General features: G+C 54.5%; 1 protein-coding gene across 1 annotated transcript in view; it reads right to left on the minus strand.

Annotated features, from left to right (window-relative positions):
• Positions 1 to 9,182: 9,182 nt before the first annotated feature.
• ARID3B (AT-rich interaction domain 3B) overlaps positions 9,183 to 23,977 on the minus strand; it is a 31,427-nt gene continuing 16,632 nt past the window's right edge. The window contains exons 5-9 of the mRNA XM_041418775.1: positions 15,086 to 15,269; positions 12,454 to 12,707; positions 11,704 to 11,961; positions 10,180 to 10,269; positions 9,183 to 9,355 (exon numbers count right to left, since the gene is read on the minus strand). Coding sequence (XP_041274709.1) covers positions 9,186 to 9,355; positions 10,180 to 10,269; positions 11,704 to 11,961; positions 12,454 to 12,707; positions 15,086 to 15,269 — 956 coding nt within the window. The 3' untranslated portion in view covers positions 9,183 to 9,185. The remainder of the gene's footprint in view (positions 9,356 to 10,179; positions 10,270 to 11,703; positions 11,962 to 12,453; positions 12,708 to 15,085; positions 15,270 to 23,977) is intronic.

Raw genomic sequence — 23,977 nt, forward strand, 5'->3', positions numbered from 1 at the left:
TACTGCCCAGGCCCAGCCCCACCCCCCCGCAGCGCCGCCGCTTCCGCTTCCCGGCCGGGGTTAAACCCGCCCCGCCGGGCCCGGCCCGGCCCAGCCCGCCCGGGAGCCTCGGAGGGGCGGCACCGGGCTGAGCCCGCCCCGCGGCACGGCCCGGGTTAAACCGGGACTGCGGGGAGGAGAGGGGTACGGCTGTGCGTGCTCGCAGTCCGCGTCAGCCGTCCTTCATCACCGCCGCCATCCTCTCCCTCTGTACGGCTTCCTCCCCGTGGGACTGCTCACCGCGGTCATCCTCACCGCGGTCATCCTCACTGCCACCATCCTCACCCTCAGCACGGCTTCCTCCCCGTGGGACTCCTCACCACGGTCATCCTCACCCTCAGCCTGGCTTCCTCCCTGAAGGACTCGTCACCGCGGTCATCCTCACCATGCTCATCCTCACTGCCACCATCCTCTCCCTCCGCACAGCTTCCTCCCCGTGGGACTCCTCACCATGGTCATCCTCACCATGGTCATCCTCACCCTCAGCCTGGCTTCCTCCCCGTGCTCTGACCCATCGTAGTGGTCAGGGCCATCCTCACCGTGACCTTCCTCTCCATGGCCATCATCACCTTCTACACAGCCTTCCTCGGCAGATCTTCCTCCTCACAGTCTGCCTCACCATGAGCTTCCTCACCAGAGGCTGCCTTCACCATGGCCAGCCTCTCCCTCAGGATGGTCTTCTTCCCTTCTTCATCTGCCTCACAGTGCTCTTCCTCATCACGACTTATCTCAGTGCAGGCCTTCCTTACCACAGGGCCTTCCTCACCATGGCCTTCCTCCCCATGGTGACCCTCCCATGGTCATCGCTGTGGTGGCCCATAGACAGGAGAGAGAGCTCCACACACGTGGTCATTCCAAACCCCTTTATTTATTTATTTATCAAGCACTCATTAGGGCCAGCAATCAATTAAAAATGCCGATGGACACCTTTATTACCAGGTGGCATTGGCATGTCCTTGCAGCTCCACTCAGGTGGGGTGGGAGGGGCAGGAGATGGGATGGAGCCGGGATGGGAAGGGCAGGAGATGCCACCACCGTGGTGGCCACAGGGATGCCAGCTGGGTGCTGGTCCCACCTGGCTCCTCCCCAGCCCAGATTCCAGGCACAGGCAGTGGGGGGAGCAGACAAAGCTCCTCTGCTCCCCCGAGGCTGGGGTCACCTCGGACGGGCTCAGTCCCCTCCAGAGCCCTTCGGGATGGCCTTGTGCCGACCTCCAGCGATCTCCAGCCCTGGAGATGGCACCTGGACTTCTCCCCCAGTGGCGTGTGGGTGCCACCTCCCCTCTGCTGCTCGGGGACTCCCTTGGCTCACTCTGAGTCCCGGGCCAGCATCAAGGTCCGGGCTGGATGCGGTGCCAGCGCTCCGACTCCAGCGGTGCCTGGCTGCACATGTCCCTCCAGTGTGGCACCCCTGGCCCCAGCTGGACATGGCCCAGCACCGAGCCACGGCCGTGGAGCCGAGCCTGGGGCAGCACAGGGCAGGGGACATGGCTGGTGGCCTTCCCCTCTCCTGACAGGAGCCGTCCCACCCCAGACACCTCCCGAGGGTGGTGGGAATCGGCTCCTGCGGGGACTGAGCCCGGCGGGCGCAGAGCAGGGGTGAGCCAGGTCACCTCCTGAGCCTGGTCACCTCCTGAGCCTGGTCACCTCACCTGCATGACAACGAACTCCAAGGCCAGCTGCTGCTGCTAGATGTCCCCGGCGGGGATGGTGAAGAGGAAGGGCGCGTTCCACACGGGATTGTAGCCGCTGACGGACTTGGTCTGCTTGGTGTCGATGATGTGGCCCTCATGGTGGAGGTGGACGATGATGTAGTGGCCTGGGGATGGGGACAGAGCCCTGGAGAGAGGGGCACATGCCAGGGAGGGAGGCTGGCAGCTCCCTAGTGGTGCCTGGGGAGCTGCAGGACCCCCGTGGGGCTCTGTGGAGCTGTGGGGAGGGCACAGAGCTGCTGAGGTCTCACCTGCCCCTCCCTTCTGGACCTCCAAAGTCCTCAGCTCACATCCCAGAGAGCAGGGAGAGCCAGAGGTGACAATGGCCAGCAGGACAGAAAGCCACATGCTAATTTTGGACCATAAATAAATATATTTCAAGCACTTTGGGGCCATATTGGAGATACCTAGATCTGTATTACACTGCCAGTGCTCATTTTCATCCAGTGATAGAATCCCAGAGAGGTTTGGGTTGGAAGGAGCCCCAAAGATCATCTCATTCCAACCCTCCCCAGTGCTTGGAAGAGAGAAATTCGAGAGGGAATGAGAGAATCTGCCAAGCAAAAGGAGGGGAAGCCGTTCCCGGTGCCCACCTGGGCACATCCCGGTCCCCGTGCCCTACCTGGGGTGCCTGGCACGCGGGACAGCCGGCCCAGGGCCTGGGCCTTGCGCAGCAGCACCTTGATGCGCCGGGCCGGGGGCTGGTGCTGTAGCAGCAGCAGGAGCTGGCCCGGGGGCCTGGGGGGCGAGGACAGCACGCTGCAGCTCGGGCTGGGGGCACGGCGGTGCTGGAACGGGAGAGAGAGCAGGAGATGCTGGGAAACCTCCTCCGAGCTCAGCCAGCCCTTCAGCCTCCAACCTCACCCTGTCCTTCACCTCCAGCCTCACCATGTCCTTCCAGCTCCAACCTCATCTAGCTCTTCATCCTCCAACCTCACCCTGTCCTTCCAGCTCCAACCTCATCCAGCTCTTCCACCTCTGACCTCATCATGTCCTTACAGCTCCAACCTTGTCATGTCCTTTCAAGTCAAACCTCACCCAATCCTTCCAGCTCCAGCCTTCTCCAGCCCTTCCACCTCTGACCTCATCCAGCCCTTCCAGCTCTTATTTCATCATGTCCTTCCAGCTCCAACCTCATCCAGCCCTTCCGCCTCCAGCCTTCTCCAGCCCTTCCACATCTGATCTCCTCCAACCCTTCCACCTCCAGCCCTTCCATCCCAGCAATGCTCCTGTCCCAGCAAGGAGAATGGAATGAGCAGGACTGCGGTGGGTTTGATGCTCAGCAGCGCTGCAGGGATGCTGCCAGCCCTGTTTGCCCCCACCCCCCCTGAGGATGAGGTGCAAAGCCCCCGATGGGGGAGGCACTGCCAGGGGCTTGTGCTGCCATGAACACACCACGGGGCTCCAGCTGCTGCTTGGAAGAGGCTCTGCCTCTGCCCCTGGGGTTCAGGGCTCTGAGATCGGGCGAAACTCAGCCCAAGCACTGAAAGCGCTGCCGTGCTGACCTTGCCGAGCTTGGTTTTGGTGCTCGCCAGCTCCCAGGAGTAGCTGGAGGGGGCGCGGGGGTCCCAGGAGGCCTCGGCGCAGGGGAACAGGACCTCGCCCACGAAGGAATCCTGGAGGCTCCGTGACCTGGCGTAGACAGCAAAGCGCAGGGTGCAGCTGCCCAGCTCCTCCGGGCCGCACGGGCCGAACCGGCACCGGCGCGGCTCCCGGCGGGCGGGGCGGAGGCTCCTGCGGCGCACGGCCGAGCGGCGGGACGGCGGCACCAGGGACACCTTGACGCGGGAGCCCTGGTGGCCCTGGGGCAGGTGCGACACGCCGAGGACGGTGACAGTGAGGGTGGCCTCGGGCAGGGAGTAGCGCAGGTCGCAGTGGAGCCGGGGGCGCGGTGGGGAGCCCGGGGCGGCGGGGACCAGCGGGCTCCGCTCGTTGCGCAGGAGTTCGGTGCCGGCGATGGTGCAGCGGCGCTGCCACAGCCCCGCCAGCTGCGGGAGGAAGGGGAGGCTGGGCAGGGACGCTCTGCCGTGGGGCGAGCCCCCGCGGGGTGCCGGCGATGCCGGGGAAATCTCCTTCGCCCGGGCACCCGGCGCCTCTCCCGTCAGCTCCTCGCCCTGATGCTGGACGGGCACCGGCACCGTGGCCGCGGGCAGAGCCGCCCCCAGCTCCACTCGCTGCCGGCCCAGGGGGCTGCCGGGGCGCCGGCGGTGCCACCAGCACATGGCACAGCTCAGGAGGACGCCGAGGCAGAGGAGGGACAGCCCCGCGCCGAGGGAGACCTGCAGGTGCGCTGGAGAGAGAGAGATGGGCGCGGTGAGCGGGCGGGTCCCAGCTGGGACGGGCCGGGTGCCCCCTCCCCGGGGCTCTTTGGCAGCCGGGACTGAGCTGGAGCATCCCAAAGGCAGCAGGTGGGACAGGAGCCGCGCTCGGGCAGCCTGACACGGGCCGGGGCTGAAAGAAAGGCGGCCTCGCCCCGGCTGTGATAAGGGCCTGAGAGCGGGCGCTTATCGGCGCCGTGCCAGGCGGACGCAGCTCGGGCACACAGCCGGGCCTTGCTGGGGGCTCACAGGGTGTGCGGGGGAGAGGGGGCGCCTGCCAGGGGGATTTGGGGTGTCCGGGATGGGTTCAAAGCGGCAGCGGCCCCTGAGGGCTGAGACAAGCCAAGCCCGAACCCAAAGAGGGGAACCTCCCCCCTGAGCCGTGATGAGCTGGGTTTTGTCCCTCCCTGCAGGGATGCCCGCGGGCTTTTTGGGCTCCCTGGAAAGAGGGCATCCCTGCACATGGGGCATTTAGGGAGCAGGAAAGCAACTCCTGGACACACGGGCTGAAACTCATTTGGAATTTAGTTCCTGAGTTTCAGAGGTGGCATCTGTGCGGCTGTGCTGGCAGAAAACCTCCCTGTGCCCAGAGCTGGCTTCGCTTTCAGCGCTGGAGCGAGGGATTAAGGAGAACAGGGCTGGGACGAGGCTGTGCCAGAGCCTGAGCCGGGTCCATGAAGGGATGGCGATGTCGGAAGGAGAAAAGCGGGCATTGTCTCACCCCGCGGGGCCGGGCCCTGCCCAGGTGCCTTAATCCGCGCTGGGCTCCCCGCAGCCCTTTGTTGTTTGTTCGGGAGCCGGGTGGTGGCTGGGATGAGCTGAATGGCGGCATTTAGGGAGGGATGGAGGGGAGGGGGCTGGCTGGAATTTCCCTCCAGGGGTTGTATTCCAGCCCAAACAGCGCCTGCCGATGCCCGCGGCCGTCCAGCCCCGGGACAGCGAGTTGGAAGGGCCGGAGCGTGTCCGGACACACACACGGACACCGGCAGGATCCCCTGCGGGGCCCAGCTCCACCGGGCAGGGGCTGCGGGGCTTGGGCCGAGCACCACGGAGCCGCTTCTCGGCTGAGCCCGGCTCGGCTGAGCCGAGCTGCCCTGGGCCGGGGGAGATCCCTGAACAAACCCCACCTTACCTGCTCCGGGCATCGCCTGCGCCGGGGAGCCGTCGAGCGGCGCTGCCAAGGGCAGAAGCCGGGGCTGGAGAGCCGGAGGGGAGGGGAGCTGGGGCCGAGGCTGGGATAGGCTGGGAGCGGAGCCCGGAGCTCACCTGCAGCCGGGCCTGAGGGCAGGGCAGCGGTTCTGGTTCCACGGGGGGAGGATGAGGAAGGTCGAGGACTCCATGCCCTCCCCGGCACCCGGGGAGCGGCACGGCTGGCACGGGAGGGACCGGGAAAGGCTCCCTGCCGCTGCCCAACTGTTCCGTGACTGGAAAAGCAGCGCCGGGCGCTGTGCAAACAGCGGGGAGGCGATCGAGGCGGTTTCGCCGGGAGCAGGCGGTGACAGAGATGGGATTTGGGAGATGGGCAAGGGACAGGGGCGGGGACGGCTCCGGCGGCGCCTGGGACAGGAGAGCCCGTGCGGCTTCCGTCAGAATCCAGCCTGGAAGCGCCAGCGCTCCAGCTCGGGCCAGGTCCAAACTGGGAGCTCAGGGCCCCTGCAAGGACACAGCCCAGTTCCCTGGGAATAGCTGGGAATTCTTTACCCTCAGGGCCCTGCAAGGACACAGCCCAACCTCTGGGAAGAGCTGGGAATTCTTTACCCTCACGGCCCTGCAAGGACACAGCCCAACCTCTGGGAAGAGCTGGGAATTCTTTACCCTCACGGCCCTGCAAGGACACAGCCCAACCTCTGGGAAGAGCTGGGAATTCTTTACCCTCAGAGCCCCTGCAAGGACACAGCCCAGTTCTCTGGGAATTCTTCACCCTCAGGGAGCCAGCCAGGGGCACAAAGCAGGCGTGGGGGTCACGGTGTGAAGAGGTAGAAGTTTATTGGAATATAAACATTCAGATAACCTGTAAGATAGAAAAAACCCAACAACAACATATACAGACACTTGTTGGAAGGAGACGTTGAGGTATTTATCCACCGCCTAGGCTATCACATTTGTTTTTATTTACTTATTTTATTATTTTTTTTTCTCTTTTAAATAGGTAAGAAAACTAGTTAGCAAGGCTGCTGCAGCTGTTTGGAGAGAACATCTGACCGCAGTCCCCTGGGAACGAGCAGGCACACCAGCCTCCCCTCACCCCACCACCCTCCGTGCCTTCCCCGCAGCCCCCGGAGCAGGCTCGGCTCGCTCTTCCCCCCTGGAAGCGCCGGGGCAGCAAGCTGGGGGCTGGCCGGGGGTTTTGGCTGGTGTGTGGAGCTGGGGGAGGATGGAGCACTGCCCTCGGGAACGTCCTGCTGGCAGCATCAAACCCTGAGTACAACACGGGGCTGGGGCGGCCCCCGCTCGGCCTCCCCCGCTCTGCTGCTGGTTTCCAGCATCCCCACCCAAAGCCTGGCAGCTCAGCAGGAGACCCGCAGCTCAGGCTGCCAGGGCCAAAGCCAGGCTGAGGGAAAGGGTTAACTCTTCACAGTCTGGATGGTCCTTGTCACCCCGGGCTGGGAAAAGGACCGGTTTATTGTTGCAGCTTATTTAACTGAGGTATCTGTTACGCTTCCCGACCTGATTCTTTCCCTGAATTGGATACAAAACAATCTGTTAGTCCCTGGCTAGTTCCAGTCTAGGTTGAGTAAAGCTTATAAACATTAATACTCTAGTAGTGTCCAAGCAGTTCAGTGATTCGAGTGCCTTTCTGTGCAAGAAAACACAACGTTAGCAAGTGAGACAAAGCAGCCCCACCCCGGAGCAGCCTCTGATCCCCGGGGCCAGGGAGCAGAGCAGAGGGAAAAGCAGAAAGTGCCCCAGTCCCACTCAGAGGAAACAGCCCAACCCCACCCAAGAATAAAATAAAACAACCAAAAGAAAACCCAAAAAAAAAGGGGGAGAAAAATAATCTGATTGAGTCCCAGAGGCTGGAAAATCCTCTGGGAGTCTGTGAGGATGGAAGGAGCCTGCGGGTCAGCCCGGCTTCCCCGCCCACAGGGAGGGCAGCGCTCCCTCCGAGAGCAGCTGGGCACAGCACCCCTCCCAGGACACGGGCATCCCGGTGATCCCCGGGGACAGGGGGCAGGACAGCCCTGCCACAGTGCAGGAAGCAGCAGGAGGGCAGAGCCCGGAGCTGGGAGAGCGAGGACAAGCACAGATCCCAGGGGCAGGGTCACCCCTGCTCTGTTTTCCTGCTGTCCCGCCGTGCACATGTCCTGGGATGGGCTCCTGGAGGGTGGGGAAGCCACTGCTCCTCTGCTGAGCCTTGTCTGAACTCCCTGTCTTTGGTGATCCATTAAAAGCCAACAGAAATAAAAGCAAACACAAAGTCAGCAAACCCACCTATGAAAACCCCCAAGCGATAGGATATGCCAATACTTCCTGAAGAGGTTAAAAAAAACCAACCCAACACAAACAAAAGCAACCCAACAAGTACATATCTGAGGTATTTCGTCTGCTCAAAAAACCTGACTCGGGCCTGCAGCACGGGAAGGACGTCACAGGGCAGGAGGGATGGCAGGGATGGCACCAGGGCAGGGGATGGGGAAAGCAGGGTGGGGACAGCACAGGGGGACAGCACCAGGCCACCTGAGCAGCTGATCCACAGGGAGCTCCAGCTCTGCTTCCAGCAGGGGCTCCCAGGGCCAGGAAGGGCTGGATTCCCTGGGCTCTGCTCCTCCCTGGCAGCAGGAGGCCTGCCCTTCTCGGGTACAGTCAGAGGGGGTTTCTTCAGAGCCCCAGATCCCCACATTTACACCCCACCTGCAGCCCTGTGCTGAGCACACAGCCCTGCAGAGCTCCCAGAGCTGCTCCAGGGAGCCTGCACCAACCTGAGTGACCCTGCTACGGGGACACAGTGGGACACATGGAACCCCAGCATGCCCAGGCCCTGTGTCACTCCTCAGGGACACTCAGGACTCGAGGGGTGAGGTGGCAGCAGCCAGAACTGAGCAGCTGATGGTGCCAGAACCGTGGAGAGGAGCAGCAGGGAGGACATGGGGACACAGCAGGAAGGGACACGAGCAGATTGCCATGGGAGGACAGGGCCAGGCACACCCCGGCTCTCAGGATTGTCAAAACATGGAGTTGTGGGTGGGAAGAGCCCTGGTGGCCCTGGGTCCAGCAGAACCAGGGCTCCAGCAGAGCCAGGGTTCCACCAGAACCAGGGCTCCAGCAGAGCCAGGGTTCCCAACAGAACCAGGGCTCCAGGAGAACCAGGGCTCCAGCAGAACCAGGGTTCCCAACAGAACCAGGGCTCCCAGCAGAACCAGGGTCCCACCAGAACCAGGGCTCCACCAGAGCCAGGGTTCCCAACAGAACCAGGGCTCCCAACAGAACCAGGGTTCCACCAGAACCAGAGTTCCACCAGAACCACAGCTCTGGCAGAACCAGGGCTCCAGCAGAACTGGTGTTCCCAACAGAACCAGGGCTCCAGGAGAACCAGGGCTCCAGCAGAACCAGGGTTCCCAACAGAACAAGGGCTCCAGGAGAACCAGGGTTCCAAACAGAACCAGGGTTTTCAACAGAACCACAGTTCCCAACAGAACCAGGGCTCCCAACAGAACCAGGGTTCCACCAGAACCACAGCTCTGGCAGAACCAGGGCTCCAGCAGAACTGGTGTTCCCAACAGAACCAGGGCTCCAGGAGAACCAGGTCTCCACCAGAACCAGGGTCCCCAGCCCAGCCCTGGCCCTTTCCCTGCCCTGGTGACGTCCTGTCCAGGAGCTGTGGCCCCAGAGCCATCCCTGATTGAGAAACGCCAGGTGTGCCCCTCCTCCATGGGAACACCACACACCCTGGGAGGAGGAGGAACCAAAGAGCAAAAGGGAGGAAGGAAAGGGGGGAACAAAGCCAAAAAAAGGCCGGACAAAGAGATGATGAAGGAGAACTCGCTGGCATGGAAAGGTTTCACCACCATCACCACCACCACACCATCATCATCATCATCATCATCCTCCAGGTGCTGTGCAGCCACGAGAGCAGGTTCCTTGAGGTGAGGTATGTGTGCACTCCTGGGCAGCGCCCGTCACAGGGACCAGCTGGTGGAGGGCTCTGCGCCGGGCGTGCCCCGCGATGAGGTAGGGCTGGGGGAGCAGTGGGAGCTGCTGGAGCTGCTGGAGCTGCTGCTGCTGCACGAGCTCTGCGTGCCCGAGCTGGCCAGGAGCTGCACCACGGGCTTCTGGGCAAACAGCACCCCTGTGGGCACAGAGAGGCAAAGGGGCTCAGGCTGGCAAAGGGGAGCCTTTCCCAGGGCCAGGATCCCATCCCAGCACAGAGAGGGCAAAGGGGAGCCTTTTCCAGGGCCAGGATCCTATCCTAGCTCAGAGAGGGTTAGGTTGGCAAAGGAGAGGCTTTCCCAGCTCCAGGATCCCATCCCAGCACAGAGAGGGCTAGGTTGGCAAAGGAGAGGCTTTCCCAGCTCCAGGATCCCATCCCAGCACAGAGAGGACAAAGGGGAGCCTTTCCCAGAGCCAGGATCCCATTCTCAGCTCAGGGTGGCTGGTCTGGCTCCTGTGCTCAGCAGGGAAGGGGTGTCTGGAGCTGGAGCCTGCACAGGGATGCTGACCCTAAAGAAAAGAGATCCCAAATGGGTTCTGCCTTCAGGGAGCAGCAGCTCCCATTGGGGTTAGGGTCAGGCAGAGCCAGGCTTCCCACATGGGATTTGCCCAAGGATGCACAGGTGTGACCTGCAGAAGGGAACTATTCCAGGAGACAATTCCTGCTGGGAAAGCTGATCAAAGCCCCTCCTCAGGAGAACAGGGACAACTGTCCTTCCTATGAACGCTTCCAGGTGGATTTCAAACCCCTTCCCTCAGATTTTAAGGCACTAACACCAAGGGAAAGGTGCTGTTCCTGCCCAACCCAGCAAACAAGAATCGCCTCCTGCTGCCATTTGGCAGGGACCACCCCCGTCCCACCCATTCCTACTCCCCAGGAGGGACCGTCCCCTTTCCCAGGAGGGCTGTCCCGTTCCAGGAGGGCTGTCCCTGGGCTGTCCCGCTGCAGGACTGCCCTCTCACCGGCGTAGGTGGTGCCGTTGATCTCCACGGACATGTTGATGCTGCCGATGCCGTTCGGGGACAGGTTCAGCGCTGCCGCGTCGGCCTTGTCTTGTCGCAGGGAGGGAGGGAGGGAGGCAGAGTTAGAGGGCACCGATCCCGCTCCTGGCACTCCCCGGAGGTGAGCACAGCCCCCTTGGTCCCCACAGAATGCCCGAGGCCAGGCTGGACGGGGCATGGAGCACCCTGGGACTTGGAAGTGTCCCTGTGCTTGGCTTTGAGGTCCCTTCCAACTCAAACCATTCCAGGACAAGGCTACAGAGGTGCTGAAAGGCTTTGGTGAGGCTGGCATTGGGAAATGTCCCCCCGAGGGCCATTCCTGTCCCAAGGAAGGGCTGGGAGCACAGAGACAAGCCCGGATTTAACTCCCAGCTGGATTTGGCTGTGGCTCGCTGTGCTCGGACTGCAGCAGCTCCAGCGGCCACTGGAGGGAGGGAAAAGCCAGGGACACTCCATGAAAATCAGGATTTTCCCCAGCCTGGGCAGGGATGGGCAGCTGGGTTTGAGAGGAGCAGAATGCAGAATTCTTCCAGCTCCACAAGGGTGAGCCTGGATTTTGGGATTGCCCCTCCACGGAGGGCAGCAAGGCCAAAAAAAGCCCTCTAAAACTGAACCTAAATGTGGAATTTGGCTGGATGCAGAGCTGCCAGGAACTGGGAGCACTGACATCACAGAAATCATTGCTAAGATTCAGGATGAATTGTTTAAATCCAGGCTGGGGAAGAAGCCCAGAAACAAAAACATTTTCAAAAAGTAATACAATCTAAAAAAGAAAGAAGTTCTAAAAAAAAGAACTGCTGCTTCAGAGGAACCTGCTTTGACCTTTCCCACCCATATTTGTGGCCAAGCACCTCAAACCAGCACTGCTGGAGCAAGAACAGCTCTTCCCTTGCTTCCAAGCCGAGCCAAACTTGACCAGCTTGGAGCTTTGGCAAAGGTCACAGAATTCACAGAATGACCAGGTTGGAAGAGAGCTTCAAGGCCACTGAGTCCAACCCAGCCCCAACACCTCAGCTAAACCCTGGCACCCAGTGCCACATCCAGGCTTTGTTAAACACACCCAGGGATGGGGACTCCAGCACCTCCCTGGGCAGAACATTCCAGAACTTTATCACCCTTTCTGTGAAAAACTGTTTCCTAATATCCAATCTAAATTTCCCTTGGTGCAGCTTGAGAGTGTGTCCTGTGGTGCTGTCAGTGCTGCCTGGAGAGAGACCAACCCCAGCTGAGCACAGGCACCTTTCAGGGAGTCTAGAGACTGATAAGGTCACCTCTGAATCTTCTTCTGAATCCAGGCTGGATTTGGACGAGCTGGAGAATAAACCCAGCAGGAAAACCCAACAAACCTTGCACCTGAACACTTCTGTGCCACGCCCTCTGCCTGGGCCCCTCAGAGGTGACCCAGCCGTGTGTGTGTGTGACATTCCAGGCTGGCAGCTTTCCCCCTGTGCTGCTTCCTGAGGAGCTCAGCCCGCCGTGCCTCACCTTTGCCGTTGATTTTGATCTTCATGGGGATCTGCCGGGCCATGCTGAACAGGTTGCGCTGCAGCGCCTGCTGCACCAGCCGCTGCTCCTCCTCCGTCATGCGCGGCACCTTCTTCTCCGGGGGCTCTCCCGCCTCCAGCCTCTCCCTCAGCTGCTCCAGCGTGGCCGTCCTGGCCGCCACGGTGCCCTGCTGGCCACCCAGCGTCACCGGCACGGCCACGCGGCTCGGCATGGACACCGTCAGGGGCACGCCGTCACCTGGGCGAGGAGGGGTCACTCAGCCAGGGGACACTGCCAGCACCCTGCTCCCACATTGCCAGGCCATGCAGTTTGGCATGGACACGGTCAGGAGGGGTCACTCAGCCAGGGGACACTGCCAACACCACATCCCCACATTCCCAGGCCATGTGGCCCAGCATGGACACGGTCAGGAGGGGTCACTCAGCCAGGGGACACTGCCAACACCACAGTCCCACATTCCCAGGCCATGTGGCCCAGCATGGACACGGTCAGGAGGGGTCACTCAGCCAGGGGACACTGCCAACACCACAGTCCCACATTCCCAGGCCATGTGGCCCAGCATGGACACGGTCAGGAGGGGTCACTCAGCCAGGGGACACTGCCAACACCACAGTCCCACATTCCCAGGCCATGTGGCCCAGCATGGACACGGTCAGGAGGGGTCACTCAGCCAGGGGACAATGCCAACACCAGAGCCCCACATTCCCACCACGCCACGGACGTGCTGACCTTTCCTGAGGGCCGGCGACACGCGGGGGTTGCCGGTGGTGCCGCCTGGTGCCACGCCGATGATGGGGAAGCGGATTTTGGGGGGGGACAGCAGGGAAGGAGCCCCCGGCGGGGAGGGAGAGTAGCTGAACAGCGAGGAGCTGTAGCTGGGCCGCCGGCCCTCGCGCCGGTTGCCGTCGATGGCGGCCTGGAGCTCGGCCGGGGAGCTCAGAGACTTCTTCTCGCACTCGTAGGCGTAGAGGTACTTCATGTACCTGGGAGAGGGACACAGAGAGGGAAACTCAGGTGGCACGGGGACAGGAGGCTCATCCCGAGGTGCTCGGCAGGTTTGGGGTGTTCGGAAGCGTGGCTTGGTCTGGATGTGCTCAGTGTTTGTAGGGAAATGTGCCACTAGATATTGCTGATCACACAAGGGGGGAAGAGTCAGCTGGAACGCCTTCACAACTGGAATATCCTCAAAGGATCATCCAGAATTCCCTCACAACTGAAATATCAGCAATAAATCAGCCCAGAATTCCCTCACAAATGAATTATCCTCAAAGAATCATCCAGAATTGCCTCACAACTGAATAATTACCTATAAGCCACCCAGAATTCCCTCACAAATGAAATATCCTCAGCAATTCATCCAGAATCCCCTCACAACTGAAATACCCTCTATAAATCATCTAGAACTCCCTCACAACTGAAATACTTCCTATAAATCACCCAGAATTCCCTCACAAATTGAAATATCATCTATAAACCATCCAGAATTCCCTCACAACTGAAACAGTACCTATAAAGCATCCAGAATTCCCTCACAAATGAAATATAATCTATAAACCACCCAGAATTCCCTCAAAATTGAAATATTATCTATAAACCACCCATAATTCCCTCACAACTGAAATATTATCTAGAAACCATCCAGAATTCTCTCACAGCTGAAATAATCATCTAGAAACCATCCAAAATTTCCTCACAATTGAATTACTATCTATAAATCATCCAGAATTCCCTCACAACTGAAATATTATCTAGAAACAATCCAGAATTCTCTCACAACTGAAATATCATCTATAAACCATCCAGAATTCCCTCACAACGGAGTAATTATTTATAAATCAGCCAGAATTCCCTTATGACTTAACTATTACCTATAAATCACCCAGAATTTCCTCACAGTTGAAATATTATCTATAAACCATCCAGACTTCCCTTACAATTGAAATATTATCTAAAAATCATCCAGAATGCACTCACAACTGAAATATCCTCAATAAATCATTCAGAATTCCCTCACAATTGAAATATTGTCCATAAATCACCCAGATTTCTCTCACAACTAAACTATTATCTACAAATCAACCAGAATTCCCTTACAACTGAAATATTATCTATAAATCACCCAGACTTCCCTCACAACTGAAATATTATCTATAAACCATCCAGACTTCCCTTACAACTGAGAAAAGAGGCAAAAAGGCTGGGGCTGGAAGGAGGTGAGGATGAGAATTCCCTTCAGGAGCTCCTTATGCTGAGGCATCATTTCCCCCTTTAGAGGCTTTACCTTGGCCAGTCTTTATTCTAAATATTTACTAATAATACTACTAATAATTCTACTATATTAATTATATTATATTATATTATATTATTTGTGTATTATATATTATATACTATACTATTAATAGCAATATTTACTACAAATAATTTACAACTAATAACAGGTATTTAATAACAGATATATCTAGCAATAATAAAAAACTATCAATGCAAACACCTAATAATCATCTAACCCAATAACAGCAAATACCCAAAAGCAAATGTCCAATAACAGATAAGTATCCAATAATCTTAATTGGATTATTCCAATAATATCCACTGGGATAATTGGATTATTCAAATTCAATTATTCCAATAATATCCAATTATTGATATTGATATATATCAGTATATATGTTAAAATTATATATATTATATATTTTTAAAAGTTTAAAGATATTTATATATCAATAACATATAATATATATATTATAAAAATATAGTATATATATTATATTTTATATAATAAATATGAACACTTAAATTTATATTTATAAAATACTTATATAGAAATATATATTTATAAATATATAAATATTTAAATAGATGCATATTTATATTAATATAAATATATAGTATATTTTATTATGTATTTATATAATGAATGCAAATAATAAAATTCATATTTATAAGATTTTTTATATTTTGTATATATTTATAAATGTATAAACATTTATATAATTAAATTTACATTTATATAAATATATAGCATATATTAATTATATATTTACATAATAAAAATATTTAAATTTGCATTAATAAAATGATTATATATTTTATACTTAAAGATAAATATATTTATAAATATACCAATATTTTTATATTTAAATACGTACCTATTTATATATAGTATATATTATATTTATATAATGAATAGAAATATTTAAATTTATATTGATAGCATATCTATATATATTATATACTTACACTATATTTTATGTATTTATAAAACACGTGTTTCCATTTCTAAACACAACCACACACATGAAGCCAGCCACATGTACAGTGCCATGACAGGAGCACGCCCCGTTGCCACCCGTGAACTCACTGCGTGCGCAGGGTGAAGGCGGCGCTGGTGATGGAGGTGGGCAGGTTAAGGCCTTTGGTGATCTCCCTCCAGATCTTCTTGTTGATGATCTCCACCAGCCCGCCCTTCTCGGTCACCAGCTTGTAGAGCATGTAGAGATCCAGGATCTGCTTGGCCATGATGGGGATCCTGTTGATGGGAGTTCCTGCAAAAAGGGGCACGGGGAGCATGAGCTGGGGGGGATCCTGTCCATGGTCCCAGGACGAGGGAAGAGATCAATCTGCCTCCATATTTATTAGAAGGCTGATATGTTATGTTATAGCATGTTATATGATATCATAGCATATTACATCATGTTATATATGCCATACTAAAGCTATACTAAAAAGAATAGAGAAAGGAATACATCAGAAGGCTAGCAAAGGAATGAAATAATAAAAACTCCTGACTGCTCAGAGCCTGGACCACGATTGCTCATCAAGTAAAAACAATTTATGAGACCAGTCGAAGATGCACCTGCTGGTAAACCATCTCCAGACCACATTCCACAGCCATCAGATAGTTATTGTCTACATTTCTTTTCTGAGGCTTCTCAGCTTCTCAGGAGAAAATCTGAAAGGATTTTCATAAAATATCAGTGACAGGATCCAGCTCTCTCTGCCCTGTGGTATTTTTGGGGTCCCCGGATGAGAGAGGAATGAATCTGACTCCATGTTCTCAGAAGGCTCATTTATTATTTTATGATCTATAAGATATTAAAGAATACTATACTAAAGAATACAGAAAGAATACAGACAGAAAGCTAGAAAGATACTACTCAAAAACTCGTGACTCTCTCCTCCAGTCCAAAAAAGCTGTCCCATAATTGGCCAAAAACCACTCACATGCAACCAATGGAACAACCACCTGCTGGTAAATAATGTCCAAACACATTCCACAGCAGCAAAACACAGGAGAAGCAAATCAGATAATTACTGTTCTCATTTTTATCTGAGGCTTCGCAGCTTCCCAGGAGAGAAATCCTGGGAAAGGAGATTTTTCCAGAAAATATGACAGTGACACTGCCCTAACAGGAAATTCAGAGAATTTGCAGCTTGGCTCGAGGTGTTTCCATGGAAAACCCTTTCCTGTGGGTAAAGGGAATTAGCAGAGCAATAAAAACCTGCAGCTCCTGGAATAGAAAGAGGGGAAGTTGGGACTATTGAATGGGTTTTATGAGCTCAGGGTTAAAATCCTTGGATAAAAATGCTCCCTCGGGGCCCAGGATGTGCTGTTTGCCTGGGAACAGCAGAACCAAGGCAATCAGCACTGGAGAACATCTCTCCCCCTCAGAATTCCATCCTCCCTTATTTGTTGAACACTTGGAACAACCTGGAGAGGTAAATAAAGGCTGCTGCTTCCAGCCTCCCACTTCTTTTCCGTCCCAAACAATTCCCTGACGAGGCCACAGCAGCTCTGAGCATCCCAAAACCAGGTCCTGCTCCATCCTTCCTGCTTGGTTCTGTGTATTTTGGGTTAACGTGGAATAAAATCTGATTTTTAACCTCTCCCTTTGGCAGCTCCTGGAAGTGCCAACGCCCAAACGAAGGAGATTTAGGCACGGAGAGGAAGAAGGAATAATAAAAAGCTGAAGTGGCAGAGCTTTTATTTGGCCTGGGAAACTCTGTCCTGGATCAAAGGGCCGCCCAGCCCATCCTGTCCCCACAATGGGCAGCCCCAGCCTGGCAGGAAGGCTGGGAGGGGGGCAGGGGACAATTGTGGAATCCCCAGTCCCCAGGGGAGGCTGGTGCCACTGCTGGCAGCCCCTGATCCCCCATTTATGGCCCTATAAATGGGTTTATTCCGTGCCATGAAAGGGGCCCTGCAGATGTCCTTGTCAGACATCCAAGGGGGATTTTTTTTTTCCCTGTCTCTTCTTTGGGAATCCCATTAGGCATTATTGGCTCGTGGTGCCAATTCCCACAGGTTAATGAGATGCTGGATAAAACAGCCCATTTTTGCAGCTCTAAAGGGCTGAAAACCCCACAGATTCAAAGTGTTTCAATTTATATCAATCCCAGCCTCTTCCCCTGTCCGAGCAGCCCAAGGAGCAGATCCACATCCCCTTTCCAAATTTCAGGGGCACAGACCCCTCAAGGAGCACGGAGAGAATTCCAAAACCTCCAAACTCTCTGTGGCTCCGTCCCTCCCTCCCAAAAATCCTCAGTTTCCTCTGTTTTTTTTCCCAAGCATCCATTTTGTCTCGGGGTGACAGCAGCACTGGGAATCAGGGCATGATCAAGTTACCTCCAGCTGTCACTCATCACCTGAGTCACACCCGCAGGGAAAACAGGGAAATATTTCCTTCCAAAGCCCCCAGGACAGCCCAAAATTCCCCTCCTTTCATTAATTAGCCACAGCAGCAAAGCCTTTGCTGGGCTGGGGGAGGATGAAGCCCCTCTCCCCCCAGCCAAAGCCACCCCAGTTTTCCCAATCCAATTTAGGAAATGGCATTAATTTGTCCAGCAGGGACTTTCATCCAGATGGAGTGAAAGGGAAGAGCCATGGATAAGTTCTCAGCAACTCAGAAAATATTAACAAATATCTGCTTTTTAGTACCCTGCTTTCCCCCAAACAAGCTTCTACCCTCCTCCAGATTTCCCCAGCTCAGCAGATGGGAAAATACACAAATGAATAATCCAGATACTCCTGTGAGAGGCACAAAGATCACCTGCAGCACCGGGAAATGAAGGATGGAGCAATTCCAGGGAGCTGCTCCCAGCTGGAGCAGGAACAGTGAGGGGGTCTGAACCCCCTGAATCACCTCAGTACCCTCAGGACAGCTTCCCTCCCTCAGCTGTGCTTCAAACAGGAGCAAAGTGCCCTGAAATTTCATTTATAAACCCAGCTAAACAGGGATTTATACAGAAACGCACATTTATAAACTCAGCTGAATGTGTTTACACACAGAATATAAATATATCCACTGAGACAAAACCTCGAGTTTGGTTAAATGATAAAATTTCTTTGTGCAGCTGAGAAATGTTGCAGCAGGGACAGAACTGCTCCCAGAGCTGCAATAATTCCATCACCTCAGCACCCCCAGGACAGCTTTGCTTTAAACAGGACCAAAGTGCCCAGAAATTTCATTTACAAACCCAGCTACATCGAGATTTAGATGGAACACACACATTTACAAACTCAGCTAGACAGGGCTTTATACAGAAACATGCATTTATAAACTCTATTACACAGAGAATTTACATTTATCCACTGAGATAAAACCTCAAATTTGGTTTCCTCCCCCCAAAATAAAATTTCTTTGTGCAGCTGACAGAAACTGCAGCAGGGACAGAACTGCTCCCAGGAGCTGCAATAATTCCATCACCCCCAGGACAGCTTCCCTCCCTCAGCTGTGCTTTAAACAGGACCAAAGTGCCCCGAAATTTCATTTATAAAGCCAGCTAAATCGAGATTTAGATGGAAACACACATTTATAAACTCAGCTAAACCGGGCTTTATACAGAAACACCCAGCTAAATATGTTTACACACAGAATATAAATATATCCACTGAGATAAAACCTCGAGTTTGGTTCCCCCCCAAAATAAAATTCCTTTGTGCAGCTGAGAAACTTTGCAGTAGGGACAGAACTGTCCCAGGAGCTGCAATAATTCCATTTTCCACTGCAATAATTCAATTTTCCACTGCAATAATTCCATTTTCCACTGCAATAATTCCATTTTCCACTGCAATAATTCCATTTTCCACGTGTTCCTCCAGCACTGCCCCAACACCACCCCGCAGGTCCCGCAGAGAGCCAGTCCCGGTGAATTCCCGGTGTTTTCCAGAGGGATTTGGTGCCCCCTCCTCCCCCAGGCCAGCCCGGGGAAGGCGATAAAGGCAGGGTTTTATTGGAAACCCCTAGCGCTGCCACAGGAAAGGCTGAAAGGGCAGATCCTGAGCCGGGCAGGGCTGTCAGGGCTCTGATGGATTACTGTCATCTGGCAGCGCCAGGATTAATGAGCCCGGGGCCAGGGGGCAGAATTCCAGAGGGAAAGGTCAGAGCCGGGGCCACGGCACAAGACTTGTTGCCTTTTGATGGTAAACTCATTTTACTGTACTTGCAAGCCTCCTGCCCCGAGCCAGAGGAAGATCCTCCTCTCTCAGTTTCCTTGGAAAATAACTTCTCCTGCATCTCAGCAGAGCCCCAGCCCCGTAACTTGGCTCACACCAGCCCCAAAACTTGGTGCACCTCAGCCCCATCACTTGGCTCATCCCAGCTCTGTAATTTGGCTCAATCCCAGCTCTGAAACTTGGCTCATCTCAGCCCCATAACCTGGCTCATCCCAGCTCCAAAATTTGGCTCATTACAGCCCCATAACTTGGTGCACCTCAGCCCCATCACTTGGCTCATCCCAGCTCTGTAATTTGGCTCAATCCCAGCCCCATAACTTGGCTTGCCAGCCCCATAATTTAGCTCATTCCAGCCCTATCACTTGGTTCTTCCCAGCTCCATCACCTGGCTCATCCCAGCCCCATAATTTGACTTCCCAGCCCCATCACTTGGCTCACCACAGCCCCATAATTTGGCTCACCCCAGCCCCATCCCTTGGCTCATCCCAGCCAGATCACCTGGCTCATCCCAGCCAAATGAGGGGCACGAGGAGTCAGTTCCCACTGGGAAAGGGAGGATGCAGAGTTGATAAATGGAAGGGGAAAGCAGAGTCATCCCAAGGGCTGCTGGTTTTCTGAGCAGAAAGGCAGCCACAATCCAGGTTTCTGGGATAAAGGGTTTTCCAGAGGAAGGCTGACTGGAGCCAGAAACATCTGTGGCCTTTGAGGGAATGTCTCCCACAGAATTCACAGAATCACTGGGTTGGAAGAGACCTCCAAGACCATAGAGTCCAACCCAGCACCAACACCACAAATGAACCCTGGCACCCCGTGCCACATCCAGGCTTTGTTAACACACCCAGGGATGGGGACTGCACCACCTCCCCGGGCAGAACATTCCAGAACTTTATCACCCTTTCTGAAAAAACTTTTTCCTGATATTCAACCTAAATTTCCCTTGAAAAGCCTTTTCCCCTTCCTAAGCTCTTGAACTGCAGTAGATATATCTGATTTGGCCCCTACAACTAGCAAAATTTCAGGATGTCCTTAGCAAAATAATTTTGCATTACCCTAAAAATCACATCTGGAAACTGATGACAGTTTCTCAATTATGCCTTATTGATTATCCTGCCTAAGAGAGGAACGTGGGACAAAGTGGGGGTGCACCCACAGGTGCCCAGATCACCTGCACATAATGGGCACTTGCCCCAAAACTTCTTTAGAAAAGAAACAACCATCAGAGGGGTTAAACAGCAACTGGGGAATTGGAAAATCTTGAAGAAAAAGGTGTCTTGAAGAAAACTACAAAAAAAGCACAATTGTTGATTAACTATTTGTAAGGCAGCCACAATCTGGGTTTCCCAGAGGAAGGCCACCAACATCTCTGGCCTTTGAGGGAATGTCTCTCCTTCCCAAGCTCTTGAACTGCAGTAAATATATCCAATTTGGCCCCTACAACTAGTAAAAATTCAGGATGTCCTTAGCAAAATAATTTTGTGTTACCCTAAAAATCACATCATCAGTTATCTTCTTAGTTATGCCTTATTGATGTTAGCACACTACAGCTTAAATCATGTCCCCCCTTGAAGACAGAATTCTGCAGCCTCCAGGGGTGAGATGCAGCCTCATCTGTCTTAAAATCTTGAAGAAAAAGGAGGTGCCTTTAACAAAATATAAAAAAAGCACAATTGTTGATTAACTAAGTGTCATCAATAAGTCAATACAGTCTCCCCTGTCCCAGGGAGCCTCAGGGGTTAACCCAGAGGGACCTCAGTGTCCCCTCTGTCCCATGCTGGAGCTCCTGGAGGGGCTGAGCCCCAGGAAAGCCTGCAGTGGCTGGGATTACACCTGGCAATCACCTGGGCAAGGGGGTTTGGCACATCCTTGGCTGAGGGATTAACTGGGACCATCCTCTCCCTCCCACCCCAGGGCTTTGCTCTCCTCCTCTCCCCCCTCCCTTGGCCAGGCCTGGCTGGCAGACCTCAAGCTGGAGATGCAGACTGAGGAGAACTGCCCCAAAGGTGGGTTTGAGGTGAATTCCAGGGAATTTTATGGCTTTCCTTGGCCTCCATGCCGGAGATTCCCTTCCACACAGGGATTTCCAGCAGCTTAAGCCACGACTTGTCCTGCACAAAGAGCATTTAATCACACCCAGCTCTGCTTTTTAAATCACCTCCCACCTACCCTATCCAATTTCCTCGCACAAGTGTCCATTTTACAACAAGGAACAAAGGAGGTGAGAATCCCCAGCGTTTGATCAGCACAGAGGCCTTGAAATCCCACTAAAATGGGATTTTTTCACTCCCACTGGAGTGAAAAATAGACACAGAAAAGACATTTTTAAGCCACAACCTGGAGCAGGTAAATAAAAAGCTGCTCTTCCCACTCCAAATATGTTCAGGGGAGATGCTGTATCAGGCAGCCAGAAGGAACAGGTTTTCCCCAGGAAATTGGGAAAGTCCACAGTGATTTAAAATAATACTGAGCCAAATCTCAAGAAAAACAGAATTTCCTGTTTCATCTTTGAAGGGAGGCACAGTAATTCCGTGGGGTGTGTGAATTCCCAGCTGAACAGAGGGAAAATTCATTTTACAGCAGCAAATCAACTCCACCCCTGCACTGTCTCAGCTCCTGGTTTGCTCAAATCCTTCTTCAAGGAGAAATCCTGGCTGGTTCAGGGTTTCAGCCTGAGATTTGTGGGGTTTGGTTCTCTAGAGTTGGGATAAAAAGGAACAAGGACGCCATGGAGAGCTGCAAGCCCTGGAATGGAGATCCCACAGAGAGCTGCAAGCCCTGATCCCACGGGGAGCTGCGATCCCTGATCCCACAGAGAGCTGCAAGCCCTGATCCCACGGGGAGCTGCGATCCCTGATCCCACAGAGAGCTGCAAGCCCTGATCCCACGGGGAGCTGCGATCCCTGATCCCACAGAGAGCTGCAAGCCCTGATCCCACGGGGAGCTGCGATCCCTGATCCCACAGAGAGCTGCAAGCCCTGATCCCACGGGGAGCTGCGATCCCTGATCCCACAGAGAGCTGCAAGCCCTGATCCCACGGGGAGCTGCGATCCCTGATCCCACAGAGAGCTGCAAGCCCTGATCCCACGGGGAGCTGCGATCCCTGATCCCACAGAGAGCTGCAAGCCCTGATCCCACGGGGAGCTGCGATCCCTGATCCCACAGAGAGCTGCAAGCCCTGATCCCACGGGGAGCTGCGATCCCTGATCCCACAGAGAGCTGCAAGCCCTGATCCCACGGGGAGCTGCGATCCCTGATCCCACAGAGAGCTGCAAGCCCTGATCCCACGGGGAGCTGCGATCCCTGATCCCACAGAGAGCTGCAAGCCCTGATCCCACGGGGAGCTGCGATCCCTGATCCCACAGAGAGCTGCAAGCCCTGATCCCACGGGGAGCTGCGATCCCTGATCCCACAGAGAGCTGCAAGCCCTGATCCCACGGGGAGCTGCGATCCCTGATCCCACAGAGAGCTGCAAGCCCTGATCCCACGGGGAGCTGCGATCCCTGATCCCACAGAGAGCTGCAAGCCCTGATCCCACGGGGAGCTGCGATCCCTGATCCCACAGAGAGCTGCAAGCCCTGATCCCACGGGGAGCTGCGATCCCTGATCCCACAGAGAGCTGCAAGCCCTGATCCCACGGGGAGCTGCGATCCCTGATCCCACAGAGAGCTGCAAGCCCTGATCCCACGGGGAGCTGCGATCCCTGATCCCACAGAGAGCTGCAAGCCCTGATCCCACGGGGAGCTGCGATCCCTGATCCCACAGAGAGCTGCAAGCCCTGATCCCACGGGGAGCTGCGATCCCTGATCCCACAGAGAGCTGCAAGCCCTGATCCCACGGGGAGCTGCGATCCCTGATCCCACAGAGAGCTGCAAGCCCTGATCCCACGGGGAGCTGCGATCCCTGATCCCACAGAGAGCTGCAAGCCCTGATCCCACGGGGAGCTGCGATCCCTGATCCCACAGAGAGCTGCAAGCCCTGATCCCACGGGGAGCTGCGATCCCTGATCCCACAGAGAGCTGCAAGCCCTGATCCCACGGGGAGCTGCGATCCCTGATCCCACAGAGAGCTGCAAGCCCTGATCCCACGGGGAGCTGCGATCCCTGATCCCACAGAGAGCTGCAAGCCCTGATCCCACGGGGAGCTGCGATCCCTGATCCCACAGAGAGCTGCAAGCCCTGATCCCACGGGGAGCTGCGATCCCTGATCCCACAGAGAGCTGCAAGCCCTGATCCCACGGGGAGCTGCGATCCCTGATCCCACAGAGAGCTGCAAGCCCTGATCCCACGGGGAGCTGCGATCCCTGATCCCACAGAGAGCTGCAAGCCCTGATCCCACGGGGAGCTGCAATCCCTGATCCCATGGAGAGCTGCAACCCCTGATTGTATTTTAGGGAGAGCTGCAATCTTTGACTGAAGAGAGAACAAGAATGAAGGGATTCATAAACTGAAGCTGTAATTGGCAATTAACTCCAATATGCAAATGGCCCAAAACTCATAAAAGTGAGAGACCCTGTGATTGGTTGTCCATTTTTGTGACCATTTTGAACCATTTTGGTTCATCTTGGGTGCAGCCCTGGCTGGGCTCTTGTGCTGCCCAAGGTGGATCCACTGAGGAGATTCTTTTAACAAATCCCTGCATTATTCTTGAGCTCAGTCTAGTCTCAGTTTTAGCTCAGCCTTCCTAAGGCATCACCCCCAGCCCTGCTGTCCTGTGCCCACTTGCCCTTTCCACAAAAAAATCCTACAAAGGTCAGTTCCAGCTTCCCAGGAACAAAACCCTACAAAGGCCAGTGCCAGCTTG

The sequence above is a fragment of the Onychostruthus taczanowskii genome, unplaced genomic scaffold (genome assembly GCF_017590055.1).
Source record: "Onychostruthus taczanowskii isolate IOZ18803 unplaced genomic scaffold, ASM1759005v1 scaffold6, whole genome shotgun sequence".
NCBI lineage: Eukaryota > Metazoa > Chordata > Aves > Passeriformes > Passeridae > Onychostruthus > Onychostruthus taczanowskii.